Source organism: Gopherus flavomarginatus, chromosome 1 (assembly GCF_025201925.1).
Source record: "Gopherus flavomarginatus isolate rGopFla2 chromosome 1, rGopFla2.mat.asm, whole genome shotgun sequence".
NCBI lineage: Eukaryota > Metazoa > Chordata > Testudines > Testudinidae > Gopherus > Gopherus flavomarginatus.
In genome coordinates, this window is record NC_066617.1 from 89,989,112 (window position 1) to 90,011,099 (window position 21,988).

Below are 21,988 nucleotides of genomic sequence, written 5' to 3' on the forward strand. Positions count from 1 at the left end.
CTATGAATTTGGAAAATATGATTCTGGAGTGCATACTGATGGTTTTCTGACCCTGAATTCTCTATATATCAACATTTAGCCTTCTTATAAATTGGATCTACTGAAAAGAAAAAAATAGACCAGAGTTGGAAAGTTTGGATCTGGAACAGAATCAGAATTTAAACTTACTCAGAGGTCCTGGGTGTTCATATTGGTTGATGCAGCTCAAATTATTTCAGAAATAAGCCTGAGTCACAGAGTTCAGATCCAGATCTGGATTTGGACTTCCCCAATGGTTTTGATTGGTGGTTTATGGATTTAATAATCTGGTTTGGGTTTAAAAGACAAAACATTATTTATACAAGTGAATGGGAGAGACCCAGGCTATTGTATAATTATCTTGTAGCTACTACAGCTTTCAGTTGAAAGCAGGGGACAATCCTATTTCTTTTGCAACACTAAGGAAGCAATGACATTTGTGCAATCTAAGTAACTGGTGGGAGTGATGTTTTGTAAAAAGCCATCAGATCAAGGAGAGGACTCAGACTGAATTCTAACCAATGAAAATTGTTTTCCTTCTTTTCAGTTCATGGGAAATTTTCATTTAATTTGCAATAGGTAGCTGTGGCTGAATGGATAAAATACAATTTCAAGGGGACTAGATTTTTCTAGCTTGTCCTGGCTGATATTTGTTATCTCTACAACCTCTCTCTCTCATGTAGGCTTCCAAAATGAGATGATATCTTTCCCCAGAAGGAGGTAGGAGGATTTTTTTTCCTGAGTAACAAACATGTACGTATGTTTAAATGTTTCTTAAGTTATCATGGCAAGTCAAAATTAGTTAAATGTGTGGGGCCAGAGGTCAGGGCCAGATTTTCAAGTGCTCAGGACCCAACATTAGAGCCAGATTCTCAAAAAAGCTCAACACCCAGCAGTCCCCACTGTGTTGAGCTCTTTTGAAAATCTACGCCAGATTGTGGGTGAAGGACCAAAATCCTCATGCTATGTATATAAAACCCTGACACAGGCTTGCTTTATTGGCAACTTTTTACAGGCCCAAAGTCCAAAGCTTGGTCAAGAGGCCTAGGGGCCTAGCAAACAGTGAATAATATTAGCTAAGAGAAGCTGAACAAAAAAGAGACAACCTTGTTTTTTACTAAAATAAGACCTGGTCAGCAATACTCCAGATGGGGAACAGTAATTGGCATCCTTATCAGAGGCTTCAGGCAGACCAAAGTATTGAAAGGAGCCCACTATGTCCATGTCTATGTCCATTCCTTCTGCAGGAAGAGAGAGCCATACCCTCCCCACATACCAACATCGAGTTTATGGAGAGGCTAGATACGACATCCTCCCTCCTAACTGGTGCACCCACTCCCTCCCAATTGCCAGTGTCTGCCCTTGGAAATACAATGGGGCAACCTGAAAAACAATTTCTATTGCCACGTAAATTTTCAATGCCTTTTTGTTTTAACCCCCAGGAATGTACCCGCTGGACTATCAGAGGAGCTACCTCATTCCTACGGACCCCAAATCACAATTCAACATATATATTTTATAATTGTACACTTTATACATTGTTTAAAAGAAAACAACCTGTGTACTAACAGTATGTTACATGTTAACCTGAAACCATGGGTGAAGACATTATGTAATCTTTAGACTATCGGCTTACTGTGCTTATCATGTCTTGCTGCTAGACCTATCCAGGGGCTCAGGACCTCCCACCCCATCGTTACCCTCCGCCCATGAAGATTCCATGTAATCTCTTGTAATCAATGGCTTGGCAGTGTCTCTGAGCCGAACAAGCAAAGTGACACTCCCCCAGCGCTGTACGTAATAAACCCACGTGCTTGATTCGACACAGTGTTCATTTTGTTCCTTCAAGTGGGTGTTGAGCTAGTTTTGAAAATTCTGGCCTTAATATTTTGCTAGTATGTGAGGAAACTGTGGTCATTGGCAGTCAGTTATCCTGAAGGGAACCTTACTATCTGCAGTCAGTTTTACTCCCGCTTTGTGGTGTTAGGGTTTGTTTAGTAGTGTTAGGCCAAATTCATTAGGGGTTTAGGCTGGGATTTTTAAATAAGCCTAAACTAGTTAGGCACCCAACAACCATTGAAATTCAGTGGCATTTGGATGCCCAAGTGCCTTAACTGCTTTTGAAAAGCCCTGGCTTAGATGGTGGCATAAATTACATGTGGTGCATAAATGGGTCCAAATACAGTCAATGTTGTAGTAGTGTAATTTGCAACAATTTTGTGTTCAGTGGGTGTAAAATAGGCCACTTCTCTGATGGTGTAAACAGATGCAGCTCCATTGGCTTCAGCGCTGTTTCACCAATTTACAGTAGAGATTTCAGTATAGATTTTGACCCAATGAGTACAATCTACAAGCAAATAGAGAGAAGGAAGTATAACAGGAAAACCAACTAAGAGGAAGGTATAAATTAAAGGGTGAGGAGGGCCTGTTTCATTATATACCCTGCTGTAAGTTGCTTTACCAGCAGCACTCCTGTAGTGAGTTAGTTACCCTAGCTGCACTGTACACATTGCATGCTGCATAGTGTACTTGCCAGTCTTAGGATATTTTAAGGGCGCGTCAGCACAGAGACTTAGGGAATGTCTACACTGCAATCAGACACGCTGGCCTGTGTTAGTTGACTTGGGCTCATGGAGTTGTTTAATTGCAGCATAGACTTTGGGCTCATGCTGGAGCCCGAGCTCTGAGACCCTCCCTCCTGCCACTATCCTAGCTTCCCCTAACCTGCATATTTACCCCACACTCACACCTAATAGCAGTAGTACTTGTCTCCAGCACCCACGCTTCATCCTGTCTGGCAGCATGGACATTTCATGCCCGTTTTATTATAACGTGACTGCTCCCTTCCTGTTATTCCCTCTATTAATGAAGCAGGACTGAAGGGTACTTAATCCTTCCCCATCCCCTCCCAATTACAATGAGTTCTCCTAGTGAGGCTCCTCTTGCCCCTCAGAGGGTGCCACAGGACTGCCTGACCCTGCTGGTCCTAGGAGGGCTCCTTTTCAAATGAGAACTGGGTGTGGTCTCTGCAGTCCCCAAAACCACTTATTTTTGTGTGCATAATTCTCATAGTGGGCAGTTCTGATTGCAGGTTCCTTAGTACTTAGTGAGCACCAAGGAGGACACACTAGTTTACATTAAATGAGAAAAGAACCTGTTCCTGTACCTCACCTTTCCCTGGATTATGCTCAAAATTATACAAAAGTGCTCTGAAAAATTCAGCAAGTTCAGCCTCCACTATTTTCCTGTGGTGTCTCTCTCCCTGCCCAGTTATTGGTGCCACAAGGCAGAGTGCCAAGAAATCCATCAGTCTGGCAGCTGTGGGATTTTTTAGGCTGATCCAGTAAATATTTGCTGGGCCATTTGCACCATCTGCCATACAAGTGTCAGTCAAGGGGAGAATAGCAGACACCCGGGGATATCCATGTTGAAATACCATTTAAAATGGAAATATCAGTTCCAGTGGCTGTGAGAACAAAGATGATGAGGAAAGATGTGAGGAGCAGATGAAGTCACAAATGTTACAATTCCTGACTCCTAGAGGATCTTCTGCATTCATTTTGCCATCATCCCCTCCCTCCCTCCTGCTTTATAGCTCCTCTGAAAATGAATATGGTGGTGTAAAATAGCTCCAAACCCTTCCACAGACGTCAGTGAATTTAGGAAATCAAGAACAGAGGATCATGGCTCTGCACTGGGGATGGGCAAACTGGTTTGGATAATGAAAGGTGGAAAACAAAATCTTTGTCCAAAACTAACAACAAAAACGGCTCTTCTGGGATTTGAGAAACCTTTGGTTATCACTTTTGTCATCTTCTTTTCTCTTTCAAATATGTTCGGATGTTGCTGCATTTCCAGCCACAACCAGGAGGAACTGATATACTGCACAGTGAGCTATTATTCTGATGTGGCTAATACGGCCAAAGCAAAGAAACATTAAAAGTCATGTGAGAGAGACCAATTCCCTTTTTGCTTTCCCAGCCAAAGAGGTTCAGATACATTGAAACATGCTGAAGGTAAATATCTGAGGTCTGATACTCCTTTCATTTATACTGATTTTAGCCTCTGACCATCTCCTTGGATTCGAAGGGAGTCACTCCTGAGTCACACTTGTATAAAAGACAGAAGGATCAGGACTCAGAACTTTAGAATGCGTATCTTCTTAATTCAGAGTGCTAGCCGTGTTAGTCTGTATCAGCAAAAAGAATGAAGAGTACTTGTGGCACCTCAGAGACTAACAAATTTATTTGAGCATAAGCTTTCGTGGGCTAAAACCTACTTCATTAGATGCATGCAGTGGAAAATACAGTAGGAAAAAATATATATATATACACAGAGAACATGAAAAAATGGGTTTCACCATACCAACTGTAATGAGAGTAATTAATTGAGGTGAGCTATTAGGTGAGCTATGATCAGCAGGAGAAAAAAACTTTTGTAGTGATAATCAGGATGGCCCATTTCCAACAGTTGACAAGAAGGTGTGAGTAACGGGAGGTGGAGGATTAGCATGGGGAAACAGTTTTACTTTGTATAATAACCCAGTCTTTATTCAAACCTAATTTAATGGTGTCTAATTTGCAAATTAATTCCAATTCTGCGGTTTCTCATTGGAGTCTGTTTTTGAAGTTTTTTTGTTGGAGTATTGCAACTTTGAGATCTGTAATTGAGTGACCAGGGAGGTTGAAGTGTTTTCCGACTGGTTTTTAAATGTTATAATTCTTGACATCTGATTTGTGTCCATTTATTCTTTTGTGTAGAGACTGTCAGGTTTGGCCAGTGTACATGGCAGAGGGGAACAGCTGGCACATGATGGCATATATCACATTGGTAGATGTGCAGGTGAATGAGCCTCTGATAGTGTGGCTGACGTGATTAGGTCCTGTGATGGTGTCCCTTGAATAGATATATGGGCAAAGTTGGCATTGGGCTTTGTTGCAAGGATAGGTTCCTGGGTTAGTGTTTTTGTTGTGTCGTGTATGGTTGCTGATAAGTATTTGCTTCAGGTTGGGGGGCTGTCTGTAAGCGAGGACTGGCCTGTCTCCCAGGATCTGTGAGAGTGAGGAATTGTCCTTCAAGATATGTTGTAGATTCTTGATGATGCGCTGGAGAGGTTTTAGTTGGGGGCTGAAGGTGACAGCTGGTGGTGTTCTGTTAATTTCTTTGTTGGGCCTGTCCTGTAATAGATGACTTCCTCGCTTACAGATATATATATCTTCCTACTGCATTTTCCAATGCAAGCAGAGCCGGCCCTAGGCACCAGCACTCCAAGCGCCCTTTTTTTTTTTTTTTTTGCTTGGGGCACAAAAAACCATGAGCCGGTCCTGAGCTGTGGCGATGGGTGGCGCGAGGAGGGCCACAGGAAGTAACCCTGGGGGGGGGGCAGAGGAACCACTCCCCCCCAGCTCACCTCCACTCCACTGCCGCCTGCTCCCCTGAGCATGCTGCCGCTCCGTTTCTCCCCCCTCCCTCCCAGGCTTGCCAAGTGAATCAGTTGTTTTGAGGCAAGCCTGAGAGGCAAGGGGAGAAGCGGAGCAAAGGCGGCGTGCTCAGGGGAGCAGGCGGAGCGGAGGTGAGCTGCGAAGGTGGGGCGTGTGGGAAGGGCCGCAGGAAGTAACCCTGGATGTGGGGGGCAGAGGAATCGCTCCCCCTCCAGCTCACCTCTGCCTCCTCCCCTGAGTGCACCGCTGCTCTGCTTCTCCCCCCTCCCTCCCAGGCTAGCCTGGGAGGGAGGGAGGGAGAGGTAGGAGGTGAAATGCAGCACGCCCAGGGGATGAGGCGGGGCCGGGGATTTGAGGAAGGGGTTGGAATGAGGTGGGGAAGGGGCAGAGTTGAGGCGGGGCTCGAGGGTGCAGGAAAATGTTTTTGCTTGAGGCGGCAAAAAACTTGGAGCCAGCCCTGACTGCATGCATTCGATGAAGTAGGCTTTAGCCCACAAAAGCTTATGCTCAAATAAATTTGTTAGTCTCTACAGTGCCACAAGTACTCCTCATTCTTATCCTGTTAATGGAACCAACCTCTTTGGAGTTTGTTAGATACATACAAGATTAATTAATATTCACTAAAGTTTTACAGATTATATATGTCCCAGGGAACAGTGAAATCCCATGGGAGTTGGAGGAATACACTGTGGCAGGGAGGAAGAAAACAAGAAGCTAACGTATCTTTAAAAGGGCATGTATTTCACACTGATGGATGCAATATAGAAACCTAGGTAGACTAATTTTGTGATGGATTATGTTTTCTCTTTCTGTGAAACACAATGCAAACTAGTGAAATGCAGTATGTTAGGCATCCACCACTCTGTTGCTGCTGCTTCCATGCCATGCCATGCTATGCATGCACACGCCTGCTGCTTGACTTAGAATTGTTGAAGTAATTGAGAAATTGCTGAATTTCACTTTGCTCCACTGAAGCATTCTCACGACATTTGCCATAGTAGCAAATCATGTTACCAAAAAATGAGGTATTCATGTCAAGACAGCGGAACAATGACTTACAGACACTGACAGCAACTGGAAACCAAATACTCAGTACTGGGAAGAGTGTTTGCTAATGGAAGAATGGCTGTTTCCATAGAAAACCCCAGACAAAATTTGGCTTTCCCTTGGCAAAGTGATAAAGTAAGCTACCACCAATGACTATCTTGGAGAACAAGATTCATTAAATCAAGATGTATCACTTTTCTTATTAAGACTAACCAGTTTATACATTTCAAATTAATATTTGGTGAAGGAATTTAATTATTATAGACCATAGATCAGACCTTTGTACAATAAAAGTTGAAAACAATAAAAGCCTTTAAGATCAGCTCAATTGACTGGTGATACTTTGTCAACTATATCTTTTTCTAATTAAAAAAGCACCCTACTGTTGCAAGAAAATTATAAATAAGTCAGGCGTTGGTAAGAAGGAACTGAATATTATTCAGGAAACCTATTTTACTTCTTCATATTTTTAGTGCAGGGGAACAAAACTATTTTTACAGAGTGATTTTTTTCTGTGTTTTCTGTTATGGTGTAACGAGGCGGTGTGGCTCCCCTCCTCATCCGGGAGGGTCGAGCCCCGTCAATCATCCAGAGGGGCGGGGCCTCTAAGCAGAAGTCCCGCCCCCCAGAGGGTCAAGCGGCGACCCGGAAGAATAAAAGCCGGCCCTCAGGCCTCAGTTGGAGCCCAGCCACTGTCAGGAGCAGACCTGTCTGCAGGAGCTCCTGACTGGGAAGCCGCTGAGGCCGCAGGCCGGTGTCCGGACTGGCCAGAACCTCCCCGCACCTGCTACGACGAGGAGCTGCTGGAGCTGCCCCGCGCCTGCTGCGACGAGGAGCTGCCGGAGCTCCCCCGCGCCTGCTACGATGAGGAGTGGCTGGAGCCACCCCGGCCCTGTTGCGGCCCCAAGGACCCCCCGGAACAGGCCTGGCCAAACTTCCCAGAAGAGCTGCCGGACCTGCCGCCCAGCCCTGGCCGTGAGGAGCCGATGTGGTGGGACGTCCCTGAAGGTGATCCCACAAGCCAGGTAGGCTCGGAGAGGGATACAGGAAGTAGCCCGGGGAAGCCAGACACCAGTCAGGCTGTAGAGCAACCCTTGCCGATATCAGTGTGTTTCGGTCAGGATTCCCTTCCCCACTGACTGCTACTAGTGGCGTCAGCTGCTATTAGGGCCCCGGGCTGGAACGCAGAGGAGTGGGTGGGCCTGCGTTCCCCCTGCCACCCATAACCGGGTGGCAGACTCCCCCCTCTTCCCAGCCTAGTGTCACTGCTCGGCTCTGCTCCCAAGGGCAAGAGCTAACTGCTGTGTTTGGTGCCCCGCCCGAACCAAGGGCTGGGCCCCTTTGACTTTGCCACTGCTCTGCCCTGCTCCAAAGGCCGGAGCGGTTAGAACTGTGTTTGGTGCCCCGCCTGAACCAAGGGCTGAGCCCCCTTTGACTTTGCCACTGCCCGGTCCGATCCACAAAGGACCGACTACCCATGCGGTGGGCGACAGTCCCGAGAACCAAGACCCGCAGAGAACAAGTCGAGGCCGGTGTGGCTCCCCTCCTCATCCAGGAGGGTCAAGCCCCGGCAAGTCTCGCTTATATATGAGTAGATATTTTTCAAGTTGTTAGGGAGGAGAAGTAAGAGATGTGTTATTTTTTTTCTTTCCTGTTTGTAGGGGAACAATGAATCCATTCACTTCCCTAAGACATCGAAAAAAGAAAGAGTAAACTAACTAAAACTGAACTAATGTTGCTAGGCAAATCAGTGGCATATTTTCTTCCTTCCATGCTTCCTTTGCTACTGTGTCGGCTAGCTGTGTGAAAAGGAATTGTTATACCAGAGGGGAAGTCACGCTAGTGGATTAGGAAGAGGATACAGAGGTGAGTGAGTCTGAGCCTGTTATCTCTCTATTGTTTGACAAGACAAAAGATAATTTTTAACTCAACCCTGTCTGTCATTTTAACTCAACCCTGTCTGTCCTCATCCCCTGCAGCCCAGTCCATCTGTCACCCTGACTCAACCTGAGAATTCTGATGCCCATCTCTAGGAAATGGAAGGCACATAGTGAAAATAATGAGCATTGCTTTTTGCAGTATGCTTTTTGCAAAAGCTCCCACTGATGTGGGTGGCTTATTTATTTGTTCCGATTGCTTATATCCTCTATTATGTAACATAGGTAAAAAAAAACTTGCCAGCTATCAGCTGTTAATTGATTTATCATGAGGGGGAGAAGGTCAGTCTCTGGTTCTTTCGAATTTTGTTTTCAGATAATTTCTTTATCATTTTTAAGCAATGGGTTCACTCTCCGTTTATTCCTTTGCTCCTTGCTGTTACAAGGAGGCACTTTTCTCTCCTTCAGGATGATCAACACCCAGATCCAGCGAGAAGTTAAAAGTCACTGTTCCCCTATATGCTTTTCTGCCCTGATTGCCCACAGTGGGCACAGGCTAACTAAAGGGATCATATCCTTAGAGATAACTAACACTGAGACGTGAGAGAGTGTTCTGATGTGCTCCCATACCATTACCACAGTGGACCAGCCACATGAAAAATGGAGAGAAAATGCTATGTGTTTTCCTAAAAGGAATTTACAGTCTTTGAAAGACAACCAAGTTTGCTAATTTGTGTCTACCTAATGACAAACTCTAGGAGATGGTTCACCATATAGTATGTGATCTTTTCTTAGGATCCTCACTGTCAATGCTGTGCAGGCAGAGGAAACACATACAGTGTCTCAATAATTTTGCTTTCGAAGAGCTATCATACACTTTGGCATTGAGCAGTCCATTTATATTGTACTTTTTTGGGGTGAATGACTACTGGTTGGAGGCTGGGGCATAAGTACTGTATTAATCTTAATTCACATCTTTGTGGTTCATTTTGTCTATAGTGTCATTATGTGAGGACACCCTAAAGACAGTGTTTTCTTTAAAACTGCAGACAATTAGATTCCACGCGTAGTGTCCATGAAGTTCCAAGACATTCACTGAATTACAAACTTGGCAGTCTGAAATGCCTATAAATGCCACATTTTCCTTATCTGCCTTGTTCTGGTGGCCTAGTCTTGGCACAATATTAACAACAGTTGTGATCAAGTGTAAAGGCCTTTAGTGCCAGCGCTTTAGTTCTTGTTGAGCATGAGGATCTATGGCAGAAAAGATGGCACTTGCAGGGTTAGGCAGAGTGCCACGTAAAGCTTGGCACAAATCTTCTATGCCAAGGTTCTGGGCAACTTTTGAACGGGCACTGTGCCTTCCAAACAGATGGACATGAACATAGGCAGGCAAGAGACCATTTATTTATATCAGCTTTGTTTGCTGAGGAAATTATTCCAAATTGGAACATCAAAACTTCATTCTATCCAAAGCTTCTGCAGCTATGATTGAGAGGATGTATCATTGCGAGTCCAGCTAGATTAATTTTGAAAAATAAGAACAATATATCTGCAGCACTTAGGGATATCTTGTTGGCTCTGTATAATTACTTGGAGTTTTGCACAGGAGTGGTGAAAGTTAATGAACTTCCACCTTCGGTCCCCTCTTTGGGTCTTCATGGAAATGAGCCAAATGAGCTTTCACAGCCAGTTAAAATTTAGCCAAAATAGGCCAGCCAGGTGTAGAAACTACTCTGTGATCTTTTCCATAAAGAAATTTTCAATGGAAAATAGAGCTCTAAATGACATAGCTTATTTTTCCATAAGAAAATTAACTTCTGAAAGCAACTCCCCTTTAGTATTTACTTAATTCCTACCTAGACAACTGGCAGATCCAGCAAATGATCCCCAAGTTGTTTCTTGCTCTCTATGGTTAAAATCTCTTGGCCTGAAAAAACTTCTCTCATTCCCACACAATCCAGGAGCAGTTACAGACCCAGATGGAAGGCTAGCTTCCCCCTTTTCCAAGAGGACTTAGAAACTAGAAATCACCATCAGGAGGCTCCAGCAGAAATTCTTAATCTTCTGCATGTGAGTGATCAGGTTCTCAGTCTCTTGACAACATCGGAATTATTCAGTGTTATTCTTGGAGCCTTCAAAAATTAGTACTGTCACCTCTTTGGTCAACAAAAGAGCCTGAAGTCTAGAGACTTCCATCCTCTCAAGATGAAAACTCCTTGACCGGGGTCAGGAAGACACACCCTGAGAGTGTGGTGCTAGGCACTGTACCAACAAATAGAAAGTCATAAAAAAGAAGCACATAGGAAACATGGTAACTGAGTCAAGCTAAACTATTTTTACATTAACTATTTCCCAATCAATTAATTTTCTTGCTACTACTCATTTATAATTATGCTGTAGGTCAGTGATATACTTATATAACTACATAGGTAAAAAATCATTTTCCATTTGACTAAGTCAACATTAAATCTGCTTGATTTTTTCTGTCCAAATTCTTTTTTTGATGAAAAAAAGCCTTTTTAATTTAATAAACATTTTGGCAAGAAAGTACATTTTCTTCAAAAAAATTTTGGGGGAAGTGGTCAAAAATTGACAATTTTTGGTCAACTTTTTTGACAGTAAATTATTTATTTATTGACCAACTCTTGTTAGAATATGCAAACTAATGATTATTCAAATATTTACTGTTAAAAAGGTAGTGCCTGATTCCTCTAAGATCTATGCACAGGAGTGCAATTACTTTTGGGTAAGAGGTCCTTTGAAAGTCAATGAGAGGGAATCCTCATGTGAGTACAGTTATTCACATGTAAAAGTCTTTGCAGAATTTGCCCTTCAGTCAATCAAATGTTACAAGCTATAGGGTGGATCAGTTCATTAATAACTGAATTAGTTCAAGTAGAGCAACTCATTCTATGAGATAAATATTGGTGGCTGTATGACAGCAAATACCTTGGTTTCGTGCTAAGCATGATCAAACCAAATAGGAACTGATTATAAACCTGAAACAATATTTTAATGGCAAAAATAAAGTATTCTGTGAGAAAACAGTATCCTCATTTATGAAGGAATTTATTGTAATGTATTTTTAATACACAGAGGATAGCTAAAAACTGGAACTTGGCTAGCTGTCAGATAAAAAATGCAGAGTGATTCAAAAATTTATAAACCACTATTGAGTTATTACAATTCCGTTATAGATATCAGTAATCATTTTTGCTGAAATACACTCCCTAGATTATTTTACTGCTGAGACATTAGGCTCCTCACTCCCTGCTACTCATTCTTTTGGAATAACATACAATTAAAATTTTTAATTTTTACACAGTAGATGATTTAGCCCCAGTTCAGACTTGGATTGAATAAAAACAATAGAGTTAAAAATAATGGCAGTATTTTTCCTTTATGGACTGTATTTTGCTGACTTGCATGAAAAATTACGGCTATCATATTCAGACAGAATTAATTGCTTTACAGAATCTGTAAACTTAATTTGTTCACGCACTCAAGCACTAGCAGAACAAGTGAGACTGTTCAGAAAAAAATAACCTGGTAAAATGCTTTCCCATCTATGGATTTTCTTTGGTGTGAGTGTTTTAAACTTTTGTTACCTATGTTATTCTTATATATGAGTTCTGTTCTTTGTGAATGCCTGGATCTTTGGTGGATACATTCTAAAAGGGGCATATGAGATTGTCAGTATCTCTCTGTTTGTAATTCTGAGGTGCAGTTGTCACAGTTTGGAGCAACTGCCCCTGTGTTCCCACTCTGTGGTCCAACAAGGGCATCCACTCTCAGGCTACTGGCTCCCCACATATTACCTCTTTTGGGCAGAGACATGTATCTCTCTTCCTGCTGACCAGGGTATGTCCAGGCTGCACATTTCCCTCCCCACCTTAAGCACATCTGCTTTACCTACCTTCCTTGGATGCTATAAATAATGTAATTCCTACTGTTAAGCTATCACACAGCTCTTTCTAAGCAAGCACATTTTTTCTTAAGGTGAAGCACTACAGAGAAAACACAATAAAAGAATTTACATGCATATAAATAAGCTTACCACAAATCACCCCCACTCCCAAAAGGACTCTGGCCAGTGAAAAGCCCTTCAAATCCCATCAAGAGATTTTCCTGTGGTTACAGGTTCATAATCACTTGACTCACCCCCATGAATCTGTGAGTCACGTCTTTGATCTGTCCTCACGTAACAGGTGATCAGCACATAAAAGGTCCCTAGCTCAGAAGGTAGCTTCAAAAGGCTGAGTCTGGAGATGGGAAATTTGCATTCCCTTGCCCCGTAGGAAATCCACTTAACTTTAAAGGTACACGTTGTTTCAAATAGTGCTTTGAGGCTCATAAGGCTTCCCAGGGTTTATATTAGTCAGAGCTCCCCCTTGGAGTTGTTACTTACAATTTCACAGTAATACATAAACATTTGCATTTTTAATACAATGAACTCCTAAAATACTTAAACTTAATTCAATAATGTTTAACTTAATTCAGTAAGGTTTTTCCAGGAAATTGCCATATCTGTCATAATAGTTTCTAAACTACATAATTATCATAGGACAATTGAAAACAAAGAGAGCTCGAAATAACAGTTCTTCTGCTAGATTTTGGATTTGTCTGTCTCATTCAGAATAAGCAATTTTGTGTTACCAAAAAGGTAAAAATTTGGCTTACGTAGTTTAAAGCAATGGAATTCAGAACTGGGCTAAAACTTCACCTTCTTGTCTCCCACTGTACAGCAGAAGTCTCAGAACAGAACATGTGCTTGCCAAATAACCTGGCTCCTAGATACATTTAAAAAAATGTTCTTAACTTGGTTTAGCTAACCCCAAGTTAGCAAACTCACGTTAAAATAGCAGTGAAGAAACAACAACTTGCTTTCAATTTAGGTTAGCGGTTTGAGTTCAATCCCTGAATCCCCGGTAGGCTGTAACTCAACCTGCTAACCTGAGTTAAAAGCTGCATTGCTGTGTCTTTGTTGCTATTTTAATCCAGATTAGCTAACTCAGGTACCTAACCCAAATTAAGATCATACCTTTTTTCTGCAGTGAAGACAGACCCTCTAAGATTGGAGGCCTTAATTTTTTTATTTCCTTGCTTTCTTTTGTCAGATTGTCAGCCTTTGCCTTTATTTTCATGTTGATTTATTATTTTAATAAAATAATAGTTATCTGCCTTTTAATTAGTTTTCATCATATGAGACAAATTGAAAAAAAAAATGCTACCCAGAAAAGGAATCTTTAGGACCACCTATTCCTGCCATGATTAATTCAAATTTTTGGAAATGAGGGAGAAAAAGGGATTTCTGGGGAATCTTTTAAAGTGTTTTGATAGATGAAAACCTTAAAACAGTGTACAAGCTTTCTGAGAATTAATCTTTTTATATATCTGCTAATTCACCTAACCTATGAATGCCAGAAAACCAGGAGCATTCATCCACTCATAAAAAAGCACAATGAACCCACACTTGATATCATGTCCCATGAATAATTCTCTTTATCTTGACATTTCCTTCACGTCACAGAAAATGTTTTCAGGAATGGGAAAGAAATAAAATTGCTAGGTTCTTTTGAACAAACAGTCTGCTGTCAAGTTTATAATTTTACTATGGTATAAGCAGTTTCCTTAAGTGACTCTTACACATCAAGTCGTGATCTTGTCAGATCTCAGAACTCAGCAGGGTCCAAATTACTTAATACCTGACTGGGAAACTGAAGAAAATCAGGGGAGCTGCAAGAACAATAGGTTATATATACATAACAACATAGTTCATTAAAATGAACAGACTATACTAAGCTTTCTCACAAATTCCTTCGATTGCAACTGCTTAAGAAAAAATGGACCCAAGATTACTCTTTAATTTAAAAGAAAACCAAGTTGATAATGCAGTCAAAATTACTGTTGATGTGTGAGGAGCTTTGTATTCATCCTTCTGGCATTTAGTAAGTGAAGATGCTAAGACATAATTCCAAGATTGTAGTGGCTATTAAGTGTCAGATTCTGATACCCTTTCATTGTGTAGGAAATAACTCCCCAAGTGTGATGGTTAGTGGTAGCAGAAAATAAGTATATTATAATAGTTCCCAAACTCCCCAATTGCAGTCAGGGTCCCATTCTGCAGGACTCTGTACAAACACAGAAAGAGTCAGTTCCTGCCCATTGGGGTTTACAAACAACAAGGGGTAGGGGATGGAGACACAACACAGAAGCAAATGAATATGGTGGTGAATTAGCTGAAAATAAGAGAGATACAAGTAATAGGTGCTTATCTTTGCTAGATCTTTCACTGTTACTAGCAGGATGAAATGGATAATTTCTTTTTGAGTGCAACTGTTCATTATTCTTTATCTCACGTTCTTTGTATGTGTTTTGGAGTATACAATCTGTGTATTTTTAATCATAAATATGGTAGTAACTAGCTTTATTGTTACCTACATTTTGTAACACTCCCACTTTACTTTGGTTGCACCTGAAATTTTCCACACCACATGGCCTTTTCCAACTTCCAAATTAAATGGTACAAATTAACATTTTCCCAACATATAACTTAAATATTTAATTTGATCTCTAATATATAAATGCATATAAGCACTAATATTTCTATCACCTGTTACTATTGTGACAAATAAATCATGTTGAACTCATTCATTAATTTAATATAGCAAATATTACTATTTGACCTTGCAGTTATATTTCTCTAGAAAGAGGATTTATTTATTAAGCGGACACTTGCCATTTCAGGGGCTCTTTCTTCAAAGCTTTTTAAACAGTTTTAATTCTCTCTAGAGTTAACTTAATCAATTTCCTTTATGTTAATGATATTAATTATTGTAAATGGGGTAGTTAGTCTTCTCTGTTGGTAGCAGCTTAAGCACCGATTCAGATTTATGTAACAATTTGGTTGTCTGCATTTCCACTGATAAAGCATTTCTATGAAGAGTAGCACCTTGGTCCTTGAAATTCCCTTTCTTTTGTACTTTTCAGTTTCCTAATAAAGTTCACTTATTTAAACTCTCTTTTTAATCTACTGAACAATCATTTAAAATGTTTAACTTTCAATTATTTCATCTCTTTTCAAAAACTCACTTATACTACGTGATTAGCTAGTTTTAGCTTGAACAAGCTTAAAGTCCTATATGTCATTCTTGGGCAACAACTAAAGCTGCATTTCTGAATTTAAGTTAAATTCCTATAATTCAATAGCTAATTAAATAAACTTTTGAACACCCTAGAGGTGCATTTAATATTTCTTAACAGACGTATTGGAGCATGAGCTTTCATGGGTGTATACCCAAGAAAGCTCAGGCTCCAATACATCTGTTAGTCTATAAGGTGCCACAGGACTCTTTGCTGCTTTTACAGATCCAGACTAACAAGGCTACCCTCTGATACTTAATATTTCTTAAGTACTATGATATTTAATATTTAGGTCGTTGAGATAATATGATTTATATTTATGGAATTTAATTCTTTTATAACAGCACCTTTGAAATACATTATTTAATTCCAGATTTATATTTTTGGTATCCACTACTTATATCTTTATCCTCTGAGTCACTATTGAGCTATTGCCATAGCACAGTATTGGGGCACTGTTATTATCGTTATTGTATATGTTACAGTAGTGCCCAGAGGCTCTAAGCCTGATTCTGCCGGTGAAGTGTGTCAATCCCTGCCTCAAAGATCTTACTCTAACTTGCCAAGACACACAAAGGTTGGGAGAAATTAAGCATTATCATCGCCATTTTACAGAAGGAAATAGAAATACACAAAGATTAGTTAGTTTCCCCAACTCACATAGGAGGTCTGTGCCAGCAATTGAGCTTAGATCTCCCAAGTCCCTAACAGTGCCTTAGCTACAAGACCATACTTCTCCAGTGTGCTGTTGAGCTCTCTTTCAAAGGCCATATAAATCTGACATCTTGGCCTTTTGTGGTCATTAAAGATCCCAAAATGGTTTTTTCATAAGTATATCTAGGATGATGTAACTAAGTGTCCTGGCTAAATTCCAGTTTGGATGATTACATTCTGCCTTACTAAAATTCTATAGTTTCTATTGAATAAGTTATTTTTCACGTGCTGTCCTAAACTGTTGCCCAGTGTTGCTGGCAATATTAAGCAGTTACTGAGTTTCACTTCACAGGCAATTACATTAAAGCAACTGGGTAAAATGATTTACATATGCAAGGCCTATATGCGATTCCTATATACCTATATGCAAAGGATTTCAATGTGCAGGATAACTTTTGTTATTTATTATTTATTAATATGATTTATTTATTTGTTTGTTTGTTTATTGGCCCTTTAGCAAAGTAAAGCACTTTGAAAACATTCTGGATAAAAAGTGATCTATTTTTCTTTACTATTCTGTTCTATTTAGGTTCCTTATACCATGTGTAATTCATGATCACTGAATATTTCAAAACTCTCAATACGCCCTTTAATTTTCCAGAGGTTTGCTAAAGTCTGCTATGTCTATATCAGCCTATAACTTTGTTATACACACTAGTAATTTTGTTCAAAAAATTCACTTCTAACATAAATGGAACGGTCAAACCCAATCAGAGTACTGACATATTTGCAAATTCTGTTAAAAAGAATAGTCAAAAACCAACAAAATGACCCACTCTCACACCTGCCCCATGTCTGTTCATAAGTTACCAGCAAATGCCCCAGGCTGGCACATTTCTGTTTTTTTCAATCTAGGAAAGAGAGAACCCTTATCACGGATCAGGGCATTCAAGAGTATCTTGCAGCCCTGATAAACTTCAGGGCTGCAGGCCAGGTTAATGGAACATAAGAGATGATGGGGGAAGGTCTTCTGAAGCCTGTAGCATCCTATTTCTGTTATATTCAAAAATCTGATTGTTTGATTGTATGTTTTAATCTCAAAGTATTTTCCTCCTGTGTGCTGTTGAGCATAGCAAGGTAGTGTACATCCTTCAGGTAGCAGTCAATTGTAACAACGAAGTCTGTGTTTGCTGTTTTTCATCTCTGTGGAATGTGCTTTGTTTAAAATGCTAGGGATGATTTTGGACCCTCTGTGCTGAATAATGGTAGCAGTTCAACTTCAGCAGAACACTTCATCTATACAGATACTGTTTATAGCATGTCCTTCCAGACTTACCAAAGAATAATTATTTACCTTCCTCAATCCATCTGAAGTAATTTGTGTTGACATCAGAAACACCTATTGGCAGAAATCAACCCAAACCACTGCAGCATTCCATGTTATTCACTAGCTACAAATTTGTTCCTAAGATACTGGAATGCCTCCTGGTGCAATTTCTTTTCCTCTCTGGAAGAACAATGCTAACATAGTTCACATTTGGCTCCAGAAACTTAATAACAGGAGCTGACCTGACCAGAGATGTCAGGATTGCAATGTCTCAAGAGTTTAGTTACTAACATAATGAATCATTACTCTAGTGAACCAACCTTTTTGCTTGCTGTTTGCAGCCACATTAAATATAAATAACTGAACTAAATACAAACCATTGAATAATAGTCTAATTAAATTCTGCAATGAGATAGTCTCTTGGCTTTTAATGGTTTTAATTCCCTGTGAAACAAAATATTGCACAAGCTCTTTCCATCTTGCTCATGACTGGTAGCCTGATAATTGTTCACATATAGAAAGGCTAAAAGCAGCTGCTGTTATGCAGTAGTTAGCTAAATACCTGATCCTGTGAGCGCACACATCTGAGTAAACTAATTCACAAGTAAAGTTACTCAAGTGCCTAAATCAGGGGTAGGCAAACTACAGCCCATGTGCCAGATCTGGCCCGCCAGCCATTTTAATCTGGCCCTCAAGCAACCACTGGGGAGTGGGACCTGGGGCTTTCCCCACTCTAGTGCTCCAGCTGGGAAGCAGGATCAGGAGCCACTCTGCGCGGCTTCTGGAAGCAGCGGGATGGCCGCCCTCTGGTTCCTAGGCATAGGGGCACCCAGGGGACTCTGCTCTGCACGCTGCCCCCTGCCCCAAACATTACCCCTGCAGCTCCCATTGGCTGGGAACCATGGCCAATGGGAGGTGCGAGGGCTGTGCCTGTGGACAGGACAGCAAGCAGCAGAGTCCCCTGGCTGCACCTCCGCATAGGAGATGGAGAGGGGATATGCTGCTGCTTCTGGGAGCCGCTTGATGTAAGGGCCACCCGGAGTCTGCACCTCTGAGCCTCCCCCTGCACCCAAACCCCCTTCCCTAGCCCTGATCCCCCTCCTTCCCTCCAAAGCCCCTCACCCTAACCCCAGAGCCTGCATTCCCAGCCAGAGCCTTACCCCCTCTCCCCTTGATGCCTCTCCCACCCTCCAAGCCCCTCAGTCCCAGCCCGGAGCCCCCTCTTGCACCCTGAATTCCTCATTTCTGGCTCCACCCAGAGCCCGCAACCTCAGCCAGAATCCTCACCCCTTTCCACACCCCAACCCCAATTTCTTGAGTATTCATAGCCTGCTATACAATTTCTATACCCAGATGTTGCCCTTGGGCCAAAAAGATTTCCCACCTCTGGCCTAAGTGTTTGCAAGATCAGGCTCCAAAAGAACAAAATATTTGTTTAAACACAACTATGCACTCCTTAATCTCATTTGCACAACCCCATTCACTGGAACGGGAAAAGTACCTTGCAATCCAGCCCAAGAAAAGGGCAGAACATCGCTGCACTACCCAAGAGCAAGAGAGGTACTGAATTGTGACTCTGAGTCCTTGCTTCCCCCTGGCTCTGTGGGGGAAGATGCCCTTTCCAGCTACTGTGGGAGAGAGGGATGGAGCTAAAGCTAAGCCCACTCCCTGCCCCTGTCTCTTCACGTCCCATCCACCTACATGGACGTGAGAGTAGCAACCTGACGCCATCTTCTCTGCTCGCCTCTTGTGCAGGATCTCATGATGTGAGCAGCCCATGCAGGGGGATAACTGAATTTTTTGCACCCCTTAGCTCCCTTGTGCGGGAGCACAGCTGGACTCACAATTGCACTCCATGTTGTTAGTGCCTTGATAACCAAATCTTTGGTATTACTGTGAAGATTTGAGCTCTCCACCATTTTTTGACATCTTTACAGTTCTTCCTTCCTGAAACAGGTTTACTCAGCAAAACAAAGATAGTGATAGGTTTTGGTGGGCCTTGTGTGAGGTAATATGTGCAAACTTTTAGATTGCCTTGGTAAACTGTGTTGCTAGAGCTGCATGACACCTTCAGGTCAAACATCAAAAGTCCTCTTTCCAAGGCCAAGCTTCTTCTGTAAATGTGTTTCACACTGTTTGTTTATTTTGCCATTCCATGGGTGTTGGCAAGCATACAGGGAAAAATTTTGCATTGCATTTATAATTTTGAGATGGTTGGTCACTAGGTGAAAGTCACATGATATTTCCACTGTTTCTCTGATTGCCTAATGTGCTGAGATGGGTCAAAGTAGCTATTTTCATTAAGTTTTGCATGAGGTGGTTTGGCATTAAAAGTGCTTTCTGCTTCTCAATGTGAATCTTGTTTACTAGTAAGGAAAAAGGTTCTCCCATCTCTCAATTCACTGTGGCTTTTGGATTCCAGCAGGCAGTGGTTTTGCATATTGTATATTATAAATCCTTCAGTTAGTGGGAAGTGTAATGTTTGCTATTTCTCCTCACATTATATCTGATTATAGCTTTACAAGGGAAATCAGAGGTCAATATTGTGTGTCTGAATTTCTGATAGAGGCCAAAATTTCTCTCTTACCTCCTGGAATTTTCTGTTACTATTGCCTGTTAAATGGTTTACCTCTTAAAGTCTATGTAATTTCTAAGAATTTTGGCACTGCTGAAGCATGGTGTTTTCACCTACCCAAGAAGTGCATCAATAGCCTACTAAAGCATATGGTGTTGTGCATTATTGATAGTGGATATGGCCGATCAATTTCAAATATCTTTGTTTAAAAAAATAGTTCATAATAGCAGAGATGAGAGAAATCAGAAGGTAAAATTTAGACCCTTTTCCTCTACTCTTTTCAGCATATTCATTGCTTATTGATTTATTTGTCTAACTATTCTATTTATTTAAGATTTTATTTGAACCCTCCTCCTCTTCCCCAGAAACCCATCTGTCATAACAGCCACTTTCAGCTCATTTTCTATCAGCTAAGGCTCTGATCCTGCAAGGTTCAGAGTCCTGTAAAAATCAGTGGGGCTCCATGCTGTCTTAAGGATGTCCCCACATGAATCAGATTACAGGAATGGGTGTAAGGCCCATGTGACATGCTCTGTCAGGCATTGTCTGCCCCCTGCTGACAGCATCAGCACCCTGACCCCCTTGCTCAGGAAAAATCCACTCACTGGGTTATCAATAAGACAGTCCTCCAGAGGTCTAGAGTGGCCTGGAGAAAATACTGGCCAGTCAAGACCTAGGAGGCCAGTTAAAAAGGCCTGCCTGCTTCTTCTCAGTGGCACAGTGGAGTGAGACTGGGATAATGCTAGACGAGAGCCCCAAGACCAGGTTTACAACACAGGCCACCTTGCTCCAATCAGGCAGCCAAAACGTATGGACTAAGGCAGGAAACACCGGCAGTACCACTCCTGGTCCCATAGGGGGATGTTACAGAGCAGCCCCACCTGCTACACTCCAATCTTGGAAATGATTTATGCACATGCTTAACTTTAAGCATTTTTCATTGCAATCTGTGGAACTACTCACATGCTTAAAGTTAAGCAGGTCTGTAAGTCTTTGAAGAGTCAAGGCCTAAGTTTTACAAGTGAGTTAGAAGTGGCTGGATGTCTACATGCTGTTTGTTTCCTTTCCTCAGCAGTCCCTTTTATTTAAAGCGTTCATAATATAACTTTCTTTGCCTGCATTTAATTCTCCCTAAAGAAGCAGTATCTATTAAACTTCTTATGGTTTTTAGCCAAGTAAATTTCCTCAGAATTACAGTCTTTTCACAAGCAATCCCCATACTCCATTTGTTTAGCTCAGTAGCAGTACTGTGTAGAAAATACCTTCTAGCACTTCCACTTCTGATTACGATAGTGTATTGGGGAAATGTCCACTACAACAGGTGTCCCTGAAGTTCTCCCCACATCCACCCTCCCAAAAAATAAGATATGTTAAAATCACTACTTCTAGATGCCTTTTGTGGAGAGGGAGGGGGATTTGTGTTTCTGACATTACCCTCTGGTTGCAAGTTGATAAATATCAAAGAATGAAAACCCTTTTGATTTGTAGAGAGAAAAAAAAGGCAACACTCCAATCTCCAGAGCCATACTGGATAGTTTATTTTATTTAGCAAAGAGAGTGATGAAAATTGCACTAAAAGTATCAACACTTTGGTACCCTGAAAGCATTTTGGCATTCTCAAATTGTATAAATTGAATTGAGAGAAACAGTTCTATTCCCAAGCTATCATCTTGCTTTAACAGGTGTGTTAGTAAATATGTGTCAAAAGCATGCCACCAGTTTGACAAAAGGCAGAAAATGGTGCATTTTTGATGTGCCAGTGGCTGCCATTTGGATTCAGATTATGAACACATGTCCTAATGATAATAACATGTAACAAAACAAACAAAATATGACCTTACTTACATCTCTGAGTAGAATGTTTTTCATGCAGTTTGTAGCTTCTCTAGGATTAATAAACAAT

General features: G+C 41.4%; 1 protein-coding gene across 1 annotated transcript in view; it reads left to right on the plus strand.

Moving 5' to 3' along the window:
- LOC127042714 (dynein axonemal heavy chain 7-like) overlaps positions 1–21,988 on the plus strand; it is a gene marked incomplete at its 5' end in the record, with an annotated part of 36,188 nt that overhangs the window by 13,796 nt on the left and 404 nt on the right. The window contains one exon of the mRNA XM_050935965.1: positions 21,768–21,894. Within this exon, the coding sequence (XP_050791922.1) occupies positions 21,768–21,894 (127 nt within the window). The remainder of the gene's footprint in view (positions 1–21,767; positions 21,895–21,988) is intronic.